Source organism: Leptodactylus fuscus, chromosome 9, assembly GCF_031893055.1.
Source record: "Leptodactylus fuscus isolate aLepFus1 chromosome 9, aLepFus1.hap2, whole genome shotgun sequence".
Classification (NCBI taxonomy): Eukaryota; Metazoa; Chordata; class Amphibia; order Anura; family Leptodactylidae; genus Leptodactylus; species Leptodactylus fuscus.
This window is the reverse complement of record NC_134273.1, coordinates 11248446-11262151: the sequence shown is the minus strand read 5'-3', so window position 1 is coordinate 11262151 and position 13706 is coordinate 11248446. Positions and strand designations below refer to the sequence as shown.

At 43.5% G+C, this 13706-nt stretch overlaps 1 protein-coding gene across 1 annotated transcript in view; it reads right to left on the bottom strand.

The window, feature by feature from the left end:
- Nucleotides 1–231: 231 nt before the first annotated feature.
- The window catches only part of TNNI3K (TNNI3 interacting kinase), a 118026-nt gene continuing 104551 nt past the window's right edge, over nucleotides 232–13706 (bottom strand). The window contains exons 24-25 of the mRNA XM_075287237.1: nucleotides 4280–4359; nucleotides 232–338 (exon numbers count right to left, since the gene is read on the bottom strand). Of these exons, the coding sequence (XP_075143338.1) occupies nucleotides 262–338; nucleotides 4280–4359 (157 nt within the window). The 3' untranslated portion in view covers nucleotides 232–261. The remainder of the gene's footprint in view (nucleotides 339–4279; nucleotides 4360–13706) is intronic.

The following is a 13706-nucleotide window of genomic DNA, read 5'->3' as shown; positions in this document are numbered from 1 at the left end:
TCCACTATAAAACACAGAAACTGCTCCGTCGTGCAGGACCCAGTACAAGATTGGAATGTTTTTGCCAGGTTACATTTAATAAAAGCTTACAGCCATCTCATGTAATGAAACAAGAGCAAAACAAAACCATAAAGATGAATTATCCGACATAAATAGAAAAAAAATGACTGTTGCGTGTAAACACTTCCCTGCGGGCTGTCAGGTGGCGGTGTGCTCGCCCTTTTACCGGGATATCGTCAGCGCCAGTAACAGCTCCATCTGTCAGTTACTGTCTTCGAAACTGCTGCTCCTGCAGCAAGAATGAAATCGCATTGTGCTCATGGGATCAGACACATAACCTGTTAAATGAACGGAAATAAAGTAAATGCAATGTCTTGGAGATGGGTCACGTTCATGACACGTGTACGCTGTTAGGCGGTATTGATCTCCCATGACGGTGGACTAGCCACATACAGTCCTATGAAAAAGTTTGGGCACCCCTATTAATCTTAATCATTTTTAGTTCTAAATATTTTGGTGTTTGCAGCAGCCATTTCAATTTGATATATCTAATAACTGATGGACACAGTAATATTTCAGGATTGAAATGAGGTTTATTGTACTAACAGAAAATGTGCAATATGCATTAAACCAAAATTTGACCGGTGCAAAAATATGGGCACCCTTATCATTTTATTGATTTGAATTCCCCTAACTACTTTTTACTGACTTACTGAAGCACAAAATTGTTTTTGTAACCTCACTGAGCTTTGAACTTCATAGCCAGGTGTATCCAATCATGAGAAAAGGTATTTAAGGTGGCCAATTGCAAGTTGTTCTCCTATTTGAATCTCCTCTGAAGAGTGGCATCATGGGCTACTCAAAACAACTCTCAAATGATCTGAAAACAAAGATTGTTCAACATAGTGGTTCAGGGGAAGGATACAAAAAGCTGTCTCAGAGATTTAACCTGTCAGTTTCCACTGTGAGGAACATAGTAAGGAAATGGAAGACCACAGGGACAGTTCTTGTTAAGCCCAGAAGTGGCAGGCCAAGAAAAATATCAGAAAGGCAGAGAAGAAGAATGGTGAGAACAGTCAAGGACAATCCACAGACCACCTCCAAAGAGCTGCAGCATCATCTTGCTGCAGATAGTGTCACCGTGCATCGGTCAACTATACAGCGCACTTTGCACAAATAGAAGCTGTATGGGAGAGTGATGAGAAAGAAGCCGTTTCTGCACGTACGCCACAAATAGAGTTGCCTGAGGTATGAAAAAGCACATTTGGACAAGGCAGCTTCATTTTGGAAACAAAAATTGAGTTGTTTGGTTATAAAAAAAGGCGTTATGCATGGCGTCCAAAAAGAAACAGCATTCCAAGAAAAACACATGCTACCCACTGTAAAATTTGGTGGAGGTTCCATCATGCTTTGGGGCTGTGTGGCCAATGCCGGCATCGGGAATCTTGTTAAAGTTGAGGGTCGCATGGATTCCACTCAGTATCAGCAGATTCTTGAGAATAATGTTCAAGAATCAGTGACGAAGTTGAAGTTACACCGGGGATGGATATTTCAGCAAGACAATGATCCAAAACACCGCTCCAAATCCTCAGGCATTCATGCAGAGGAACAATTACAATGTTCTGGAATGGCCATCCCAGTCCCCAGACCTGAATATCATTGAACATCTGTGGGATGATTTGAAGCGGGCTGTCCATGCTCGGCGACCATCTAACTTAACTGAACTTGAATTGTTTGTCCAAAATACCTTTATCCAGGATCCAGGAACTGATTAAAAGCTACAGGAAGCGACTAGAGGCTGTTATCTTTGCAAAAGGAGGATGTACTAAATATTAATGTCACTTTTCTGTTGAGGTGCCCACACTTTTGCAGCGGTCAAATTTTGGTTTAATGCATATTGCACATTTTCTGTTAGTACAATAAACCTCATTTCAATCCTGAAATATTACTGTGTCCATCAGTTATTAGATATATCAAACTGAAATGGCTGTTGCAAACACCAAAATATTTAGAACTAAAAATGATTAAGATTAATAGGGGTGCCCAAACTTTTTCATAGGACTGTAGCTGTAGCCTGCGATACACGCCATCAGATTCCAGAAATTGTTAAGAAATGTTAAGATGCACAAAAATTATCCATTTTCCTCCCCTCCCCCTAGGGCACTATGTTGTAGACACCTGGGGGCTTGATCCTTGTTTGGAGGAAGATTTGTTCTACAATAAGGGACTAGGCAAGCCAAGTGGAGTGCCCTTTAATTAAGAAGGTAGCAAAATTAAGTGGCTGTTTGGGGCCACTAAACCACCAGCATGCAGTTAAGTATCCTACTGTCCAAGGTTACAAATCCCTGGTATCCAATGAGCCCATTGAGGGATCTTGGCACATGCGCATTCACCTTACTTCACTACTCGTGACTGAAGTATAGAGCAAGTACAGTGAATTGGGGTGTACTGATTTCAACTTTACTATGTGCAATGCGCATGCGCTGGAATCCCTCAGTGGACTCATCTCATCAATGCTGGAGAACCTCAACTTTTGATAGCTAAGGATAACAGTGGTGAGTAGAACCCTAGTCCTCAGCTTTACTATGTGCGATGCGCATGCGCTGGAATTCCTCAGTGGACTCATCTCATGAAGTGCTGGAGATATTCAACTTTTGACAGCTAAGGATAACAGTGGCGAGTAGGACCCTAGTCCTCAGCTTTACTATGTGCGATGCGCATGCGCTGGAATTCCTCAGTGGACTCATCTCATGAAGTGCTGGAGATATTCAACTTTTGACAGCCAAGGATAACAGTGGCGAGTAGGACTCTAGTCCTCAACTTTACTATGTGCAATGCACATGCGCTGGAATCCCTCAGTGGACTCATCTCATTAGGTGCTGGAAATCTTCAACTTTTGACAGCTAAGGGTACCAGTGGCAAGTAGGATATAATGGTTTCGAACCCTAAACCCCAGCTGTTTAGATGTATGGAAAAGGTGCTGTATAGAGATGAGCGAACAGTGAAATATTCGAGATTCGTTCCGAGTAGAGCCTCAATATTTGACTACTCGATCGAATATCGAATCCCATTGCAGTCTATGGGGAAAAAATGCTCGTTTCAGGTGAAACCACTATTCGACTAAAGGAGAGTCACCAAGTCCATGAATAGCAGGAGGAGAGTGTTTAGGAGGAGCGCTGTGCAGTTAAAGCGCATGGACCCCATTATAGTCTATGGGGTCCGTGCGCTTTAACTGCACAGCGCTTGCAGTTGCGCTGATAAAAGTCAGCTCCCTCGTAACCGCAAGCTGCCAGCTCTCCTGACTAGCAAAGACGAGCCTGCAGCAGAACCAGCGTTGATTTGCCGCAGGCTCGTCCTTGCTAGTCAGGAGAGCTGGCAGCTTGCTGTTACGGGGGAACTTACTTTTTCTCATAGGAATGAATTGACCAGCGTTGATTGGCCAGCATTCGGCCAATCAACGCTGGTTCTGCCGGAGGCTCGTCTGTGAGGAGGAGGAGTCTAAAATCGGACCACAATGGAAACTGCTGTGGTCCGATCTTAGACTCCGCCTCCTCACAGACGAGCCTCCGGCAGAACCAGCGTTGATTGGCCGAATGCTGTACACTGGCCAATCAAAGCTGGTCAATTCATTCCTATGAGAAAGTAAGCTCCCTCATAACAGCAAGCTGCCAGCTCTCCCGACTAGGAAGGACGAGCCTGCTGCAGAACCAGCGTTGATTGGCTGAATGCTATACACTATATAGCATTCAGCCAATCAACGCTGGCTCTGAATCGAATATTTACTGCGAATAGCTAGTAGTATTCGATCGAGTACGAATATTTCAAATACCGTAGTATTCGATCCAATACCTACTTTATTGAATACTACTCGCTCATCTCTAGTGCTGTATGTACATGCGCAATGGACTGATGAAGACGAGGTTGGTACATGCTGACACAGAGTAGGGTAAGTATGACTGAGCACTAGTTAAAGGGTTCCCTCAATGCTAATCACTGGGGCGCTCTGTAGAAGGGCCCTGTCTACCATAGATTTTTGAGGGACTGTCTGAACCCCTTTAAAGACATCTCATCCATCACTACTTATTCTATATTTTTCATGATCTGAACAGAACTTCCAGACGACTGCTTAAATCTGTTAGTATAAGTGGTAAGAGTCCAAGTTTCCACTAAAAATAACATGTTGTACGCATCTTAAAATAAATGTTCGGTTTTCAGTCCCTCTCGGTGGAGAACAACATGGTGATTATGTTATTAGTGGTGCGGGGACGTCTGTACTTACCGTTCTTGTCTATTGGTGGGTACTGGAAGCTTTTTCTCATTTCTTCTAAGGTCAGGCCACGTCCGTGGGCGACGTCAGTGCTGCAAAATACCAAGTAGAAATTAAAACAGCTAAAACATTTCCATTTTGCAAGCACGAAGACCTTGGGTGACTTTTTATGGGCTTATTCATATATACACTGTATAATCTGCAATAAAAAAGTTGAGTCAGTTTGTAAATATATTGTATTATTTATCTGGTTCAGGCTTGTGTTATACTCCAGAGCTGAACTCCTAATTCTGCTGGCACTGCCTGTCAACACACTTGCAAGTTCACTGCATTCTTGAAGATTCCTTGAACCCCCTTCTCTACCAAAAGCGGCCCTATGAATTTTGCAGTGAGTGAGAAGCATGGCGCCTGGCAAGGTTGTCCCGGATCAGCTGGGTGTTGGAACCCTCACAGATCTAATATTGATCTTAAGGAACCCCTTTAATGGGCATCCCCTTTAAAGTTGGGATGACTTCCCTCTTTGTTCTTTCCTCTTTGTACTTCTAATGACAATGTCTAATTGGTGCCACGATCAGAGATATAAAAGGCAGGCGTAATTACAATAACCTGCGAGGATCTGTCAGCAGACGCAGAAATGTTTTTTTTATTATTTGCGAATCAAAGGGAAAGTATATTAACAGGAGGATCTTAAAATATCTGTAGTGATTAATTAATCAGGCCCGGGAACGTAAGTCACTTGTAATAATGAGCACAGAAGCTAATAATAATGAAGACATCATAGCAAACAGTCAAGGGTATATAATTGGTTGCAATCAGGGTAAAAAAAAAAAAAATCACACAATTCTAAACATGTTCGCAACGCGGGGTTTTACTTTGATCCTCGGTCTAGTTATGAATGATATCACCAGTAGTTAAGATATTGACTTGATGGGAATGTATACCCATTGACATATTGTAAACCTGGCGTATGCGTGTATTATCATAAGGTAGAACTTATCTCTAAGATAAGAAGATCTTTTATCTCCTCCCCCAGTTTTGCATCCTTCAAATAGGTCACGCTCCACTGATTCCGGAACAGTTGGAATTTTTTCTCTAGCCCGCACCGTTCCCAAGCAATCATTGCTGATAGTTTCAGCAGAAAGTGGGCGGTTCCCTGACTCTCTGCTCCAATCAAGGACCGCCCACCTAACAGTAGGGAGCATAACTGTGCTGAAACTAACAGCAATGATTGCTTGGGAGCAGTGGGGGCTAGAGAAAAAATTCCAACTGTGCCCAAATCAGTGGAACGGAAACTATTGAAGGATACAAAGAGTAGGAGTTGGTGGAGACGGCAAAAGCTCTCCTTTAAATAGTCCTAAGAAGGGCATGATAATGTCCCAGTGGTGTAAGGGGATAATAAGCAATATCCCTGTAGGTAAGCATGTTGAGAAGTAATATCTGTGGTGGTCTAGTGTTATTTAGTTGTTAAAATGTAAGTATACCTTTATTTTTTCTTAAAACTATAGTACAGGTGAAGGGAACAAACTTTGTTGTGCTAAAGAAAAGTGCTTGTGTCATTAAATATTACTCCAGTCTCCACTTCTTAGGATTCATGAATGAAAGTGGACCCGCAATTGATGATGAAAGTCGATCACATTCACTCAATGGGCCCACACACACAGCTGTAGTTTTTGCAGGCCATAGTGAAGAACCGCAAAATATGTAGCAGGTCCTATACTTGTCCGTATTTGCTCAATCCATTCATTTCAATGTATGGGTCAGTGCAAATTACGGATGACATATGCATATTAGTCTTTGTTGTATCCGTGATCTCTTTACTGACCCGTACACTGCACACAGTCATGTACTTGTAGCCTTATCTGAGTGATTTCAGTCCATGGCCTGTGCACAAGCTGTGTCAGTTTACAATGAAGTCTATGGAGAGACTGTGTTTTATTTTGAAGCCGGAGTTGGAGTCGGTAATATTTTTCCAACTCCGACCCCACCGTCCTGGGTGTAAGTATCTATGTTGTTTCCCTGGTGGTCTACATGTTTTAAAGCAATATCCCTGGTGGTCTAGGGGTATGTAGCCGCTAATATACCTGTTAGTTAGAGGTGGTTAAGCATAGAGTTTTTTCTTTGATGCTTTCCACAAACCGTTACTTTTTCCAAAATTTTATCGACATTTGCTTTTTTGGTTTTTCTAGGATGACTTATATATTTGGGGCACCTATAGGCCAGTAAAACAGCCCCACTATGGAGTTAAACAGGACACAACTGGCGGTGGTACCATTTGGCGGAGCTCTTGGTTTGCTACGGAGCACAAGGATCACATAGTCCCCCCCCTCATAATTTCCCAGTTATGGATCGGAATTGAGTTTTCGACAGACTTGAGGGCCTTCGCTCCCAGATAGACAGGAGGTTGGAATATCCACAGTAAACACTCATTTCCCACGTTGCGAGACTTCTTGCATAGTATTGATTGTATATGTCGAGTTTCCACCTAGGACCTGTTGAATTATATAGGAGCGGTCAGACACGTGTAGCCTTTGTCCTCCTTGTATAAATATTTCATCGGCTGCTCTGCTATCAGGTTTCGGCTAGACTCCTGTACAGCCGGGGAGCCTCAAGGTGCACAAGTGTCCGTCTCATCTCCTAGAATCTTTATCGGCTTTTTCCAGGTAAGACAAACCTTAATCTTGATTCTTCCGCTCTCAAATAGCAGAACTGCACCCTGGAATATAAAGACTAAAGGTAAGGACCATCCACACACGGCATCCTGCAGATTCTTCGCTTGGGTTTGCTGCGTCTTGGGTACAATTTGTCTGTGTCAATTTGTGAATCCTCATTTTCAGGCATATGATGTAATTCTCTAGCACATGGCAGGTGAGTCCTCTATACTTTGCTGCAAAACTTACTCTAGTATCAAAAATTTTGCAAAATTTACATTCCAGAAGCTGAAAACCTGTATAAGTCTAATATAATTCAAAGCTGAGGGTTTGTCACAGTTGTCTGCAGTCTAGTAACTATTCTGTGACCCCTTAGATGGGTCAAATTTACCAGCGTTGCCCTTGTTTGTGATGTGATACATGTTGCTGGAAGTTAGACACAGTGGGGAAGATTTATCGTGTCTTGCACACCAGTTTTTTGGCACAAGGCATAAAAAGTTGCAATTTTTTTTTCCAAAAAGGGAAGCAGGGCGAGGGCCATCTTCCCCAGCAAATGTATGATCATTTATGCAAAAATCTGGTGTAAATGATGGAGAAAATGTATGCCAGCTACAAGCTGATCATCTTACGACCCCTTTCATTTACGAGATGCACTTTCAGTTGTCTCCAGGGCATGAATAACGCCAGTGTTCCCAATTGCTCTTACTAGGTTTACTTTAGACCAATATCTGGCACCAGAAAGTTAGAGCGCGCCAGTAATAAATATGGCACATTTTACGTCTCGCCAAAACCCTTCCCTTAGTTGTCTCCAGGGCATGAATAACGCCAGTGTTCCCAGTTGCTCTTAGTGGGCTTACTGTAGACCAATATTTGGTACCAGAAAGGGGCCACACGGTGGCTCAGTGGTTAGCACTGTAGCCTTGCAGCGCTGGAGCCCTGGTGTTCAAATCCCACCAAGGGCAAAAAACCATCTGCAAGGAGTTTGTATGTTCTCCCCGTGTTTGCATGGATTTCCATCCCATATTCCAAAAAAGACATACTGATAGGGAAAAATGTACATTGTGAGCTCTATGTGGGGCTCACAATCTACATTTAAAAAAAAAATAAATAAATATTTGGTACCAGAAAGTTAGAACGCTCCAGTAACAAATATGGAACATTTTACGTCTCACCAAAACCCTTCCCTTAGTTGTCTCCAGGGCATGAATAATGCCAGTGTTCCCAATTACTCTTACCTGGCTTACTTTAGACCAATATCTGGCACAAGAAAGATAGAGCGTGTCAGTAATAAATATGGCACATTTTAGGTCTCGCCAAAACCCTTCCCCCTTTTCTAGATGCGATTAAGAATCTGTTGTGTTTGGTGTAAATAAGGAACAGTCTTAGGGGGCGCTCACACTACCACTGGTGACAGTCAGCAGTGTCCGTAGCTATTGCCTGTTACAAGATTTTAGCCAGTAGTCCGTTAAAATTTGCATTCACTTCAATGGGACAGGTGGAAGAAATATAGTCCATTGGCAACCAATATGGCAGACAGGAAGTAGAGCAGTTGTCAGATAGCTACTTCCTGCTGATATAGGAGAACTCTGCAGCACAAACAATAGATCTTACGGCACGCAGTGACTACTTCTATGGATTCACGGTCACTGCTTTTCATCTTTGGGTCCGGTTGGTGTTTAGTGCATTTATCGTGCAGGCTCATTGGCAGCCCATAGCGCCGGCTATACACTGCACCCCCTCCCCGTCGCCTCCGATTACCATTGTTTGTGTTCAGCTAGGAATTAGCATTTTCGCATTTACAGTTCCGCTATGTTAATGCAGATTGCTCATCGGGGGACACTTTACTTCCCAGCTCTTGTTACTTTTGCAAGCACAATGTTTCCACAATGTCAAAAACGAGTGAAAAAAAAGAAGTCCAATAAATGAGAAAGTTGATTTTATTAGGGGTAAGAAAAAAGCGGTGTAAGAAATATATTCTTTGGATCCATTCATCAGCCCATATACGGCTCTTTTTGTTAGGATAGATACCGAGGGCTATTGACTTTAAATGCTCCATAAAGCTGATGTGAATATTGTGCTCATGAAGCTCCTTCTCACGTCTGCCTTTTCCGATAATGCTTACATTAACCTTGTGGAGCTTTACAATAGAACGTCATTAGTCATGGTTTTACTGTCCTAACGCTCATTGCAGATTTTAATAAAAAAAAAAAGCCGGGATAATCAACATAAGTTTTCAGAACGGAGGCGCACAATAGCGAGTCAGCACAGACAAATTCCTCGCCATATTGCCGGCTGGACTGGGGAGGACTGCAAGATACCATTACCCGGTCTGCAGGACGTCACGCGCCCTGTTCTCGGGAACTAAACTGCAGAGTATTACCCAGAGACTCATGGCTTGTGGAAACTGGAGAAGAATGCCAGGGTCACCTTTATAGGGGGGGGGGCACATATTTATTGATTATTATTTTTATTAGTAGGGTATGACCCAAGTTCATGATTGGTGGGTTTGATCAATGGGAACATTGCCTATCAAGAATCAAAGAAGCTTTATTGGCACGTTCAAATAGATCTTTGGCATTGCCAAAGCAAGTCGTGTGTGGGGGAGTAGGGTGGATGGATGGATGATTTGGGGTAGAACAGTCCATGGGGTCTCATCTTCCCCTAATTTGGTGGCAGGTGGACACATCATCAGTAGAACACATGGATCCCAATAGTAAGGGTGGCCGTAGAGATGGACAGCGATTTTGCCACGTACTGTTGCTGCAGTTTACCACCATGGATTGCACATATTACCACTGGCATTGAGATGTTTTACAGCTGCAACCGGGCCCATAACCCAGGGGGGCCCACGAGTCTCCCTCATAGCACTGATGGGTGACAGTCACAAATGTATTCCCCCCTGCCCTCTGGGCACTGAAGTGAGAAGATTTATGATACACAGCCGTCCACTGTCAGAAAGGAGAACATTTATGGAAAAATTAGCAGATAATCTGCATATAGTTAAGGAATGATTGTGTGGGGGAGGCTATGGCACAAAGGGTAAGCTATGACTATGTGGAGGGCACCGAGAGGGGATGGGAATAATGAGAAGCTTGTGTGCACACGTTGTGAATAAGTCATCATGGTGGTCTGGGCCAGCAAGAGAAGAAAAGGGACATGGAAATGATGCTAAAATGTATGGCTGGGAGACAGTGGAAGACTGTGAAGAAAATATGCTGGGGTCTGGCAATACTATGGGGGTGTTCACACTACTGCCGCTGTCCGCCCTGGAGTTTCCATCCTAAACCCCAGGGAAACTGGGCAGAGGCAGCTGTAAAATCCATTCATTTGAATGGGTTTTTAAAGGTCACCGCCGGTGTCCATATGTGACCTCTCAGCCTGGAATCTTTGTACATGCAGGACTTTGTGTCCTGACTGCATACAGCTGCGTATGGACACCTTACCGCTGTCAAATGAATGGACTTTAAAGCTGACTGCTGGCAAGCCGACCCCTGTCCAGTTTCCCTGGGGTTTAAGACGGAAACTCCGGGGTGGACAGCGGCAGTAGTGTGAATGCCCCCTTACCTATCTATCTGGGGGCTAGGGTGATACGTTGGCTTCTGGTGACATACTCCCTTTTAGAGACAGGTTGCAATTGTGACTACTACCACCCCTATAGCTATATCATGAATGTCTTTTCCTGGAAAACTCCTTTCTATCTATCTAGTGCTCTATGATCTCAGCACATCCGCTATATACATTCCCACTTTGTCCCGGACTTAGAAGGCAGCATGCTACCAGGATACCCCCACCATATGTCATATATTCTTGGAGCCCCCTTAAAGGGCCAGAGCAAAGAATTGCAGGTGGAATTGACTGTCTGGCTTTGATACAATAGATATCTCCCATATTCAACCTGTTACCTGTGAACATTGCAACAAATTACAGCTCTGTGAACAGGACTAGGCTCATGACTGTATAAGGATGTGTCTAGTCACTGACAGCAAGCAGAGATCCTGAATGTACGGAAGGATTGAAACACAATATACTGAATTTTGCACAAATGTATGTTCATTATACAGGATGAAGAAAATGTCAGTGCATGGCCAGGGCACTAGGGGGAGCTAGAGGAACATGTGCCCCAGGGGTTGAACGCTGCCATCAAACCAGTATATTTACATACAGGGCGGGGATGGGGCGGTGTGATAAATGTGGGGCTCGATTGCAAAAATTCCAGAAATGCAGAATGACTGTGACCGGCATCAGGATACACAACCGAGGTCCTGGCACCATCGAGAAGCCGAGGCCATTGTGATAAACAATCATTTATTTCAATAATCAGTCGGCAAATGTTGATTTATTCAAGTGTCTGTATTAGAAATGTCTCTCTCCCTCTTCTGGGCAAGTCCGCCTGGCGGGATATCATGGAGACGTTATAATAATCTAAAGCGCAATCTGGCTCCGAAGCGCGACTTTGCCAGAATCCAAAATGACACATCTGCCAGTTGGGAAATTGCTTGATGTTATAATAAAATTATACAAAGTAACGCCATGCTCAGCGACGGAGCTGACACATTAATATTTACAGCAGGACGCAAAGCAATGATCTCTGTGAATAGATATAATGATGGCGATATGATAGAACAATGGATTTACTGCTGGAGAGTCGTCCTGTCCCTGTGTGGAGCTGGAGCAAGGGGACTTTAGAGCGGAGGGTGTCTACAGCTCTTTGGAGGACCCAGGAGACACGGCTTTCCATGTACAGTCTATTGACTTCAACCACTACCATGTAATACTTCATTTCCCCTCTGGGGGTGCTCTAGTGGAATTGATCACCTGCTGCCAGGCTTCCATTGCTGGACAAATGGTGCTCTGCTTATGGCCGAGTGGCGGCAGTATACTATGTGTGGTACCACTGTGGGGGCATTATACTATATATTATACTATGATCACTGTGGGGGTATTATACTGTGTGGGACACTACAGGATAATATACTATGTGTGGTACCACTGTGGGGGTATTATACTATATATTATACTATGGTGACTGTGGGGGTATTATACTGTGTGGGATACTACGGGACAGTATACTATGTGTGGTACCACTGTGGGGGTATTATACTATATATTATACTATGGTCACTGTGGGGGTATTATACTGTGTGGGATACTATGTGATAGTATACTATGTGTGGTATTACTCAGGGGGCATTATACTATGTTATATTATACTATGGTCACTGTGGGGGCATTATACTATATATTATACTATGGCCACTGTGGGGGTATTATACTGTGTGGGACACTACAGGATAATATACTATGTGTGGTACTGCTCAGGGGGCATTATACTATGTTATATTATACTATGGCCACTGTGGGGGCATTATATTATATATTATACTATGGCTACTGTGGGGGGTATTATACTGTGTGGGATACTACGGGATAGTATACTATGTGTGGTACCACAGTGGGGGCATTATACTATATATTATACTATGGTCACTGTGGGGGTATTATACTGTGTGGGACACACTGAGTGGCATTCTACTGTTTTGGGGGCCACTGGGGGATACTGTACTGCATGGGGACCACTAAGGAGCATTATATTATGTCGGGGACAATGAAGTGCATTATAATTTGTGGGGGGCTACCAAGAGGGACATTATACTGTGGGACCACTGAGGAAAATTATACTTTGTGGTGGATACTTACGGGTATATATATTTGGGGTCACTATGGCGGCATTATAATGTGTGGAAGCACTAAGGAACTGGGTTCAGTCCCCTTTACACAAAACAACTGGGTTGCCCTTCTTAGGATTCTCACACAATAAGATGCCCACACAATATGCTTGTACAGGACCCTTAAATTCAAGTGTGTCCCCTTGTTTGTAATTCAATCCCAAAGAGAAAACAGTGTGCCCACTCTGCTGATTGGCTACGTAGGTGTTATAGGGGAGGGGCTTATATTCCAGACCACTCCCAGCTCCCCGATCAGCATGTTGAGGGATTGGCTAGTGGCAAAAAATTCTTCTTCTAGTTCAGCATTACCAGGATATCTTAGACATATAGGAAATGCAATGAGAGTTTCCCCGGGACAAATGCCCCTTTAAATGACATCATTTATCCTATTTGGTCTCTCCCTTTAATTTTTCCTATTTTGTTTTCTGGCATTAAAAACCTCAGTTTTTTTTCTCCACCTCTTGGTCAGTATTGATGGTTTCGGCCCTTGACTATCCAGCAGATATTTTTCTATGCCTACTAGAGTGATGTCTTTGTTGCCTTCGCCCCATAAAATAAAATAAGTCTAATGGTCTGTGTTTACTCGGTAATCAAGCCGGCGATGTATATTATTAAGCGGCTGAGGTAGACGCCGCACTTATCTCTGCTTCTCAGGCTCTTACATTGCTCGGTGTGAAGCCGCTTTCCTCCTGCTCCACAAGATTAAAGATTCATTAATTTCCACTGACTAAATGTAAATCATCCTGACCGGTTCTAGAAGAGCAGAAGGAAACAAGGCTGAGCGAGGAGAAAATATCCAGAGCGCTACCAGAGCGCCAGGAAGATCATGGTCAGTATTACCTATGGCCTGTAGGGTTTCTTCCATGTGCCATACCGGTCAGGATTCCAGCTGAAGGAAGCAGAGATGGGTGAACCAGTTTGTAATGAGCCAAATTTATTACAAATTTTCCCAAATTTTCAGATTTGAAAAATATTTGGGTTTTGCCATTGACGATTTTCAATAAGTGGAGGCCTAGGGAAGGTGCAGACACATTATAATCTTCACGTTGATATTCAGTCCTGGGC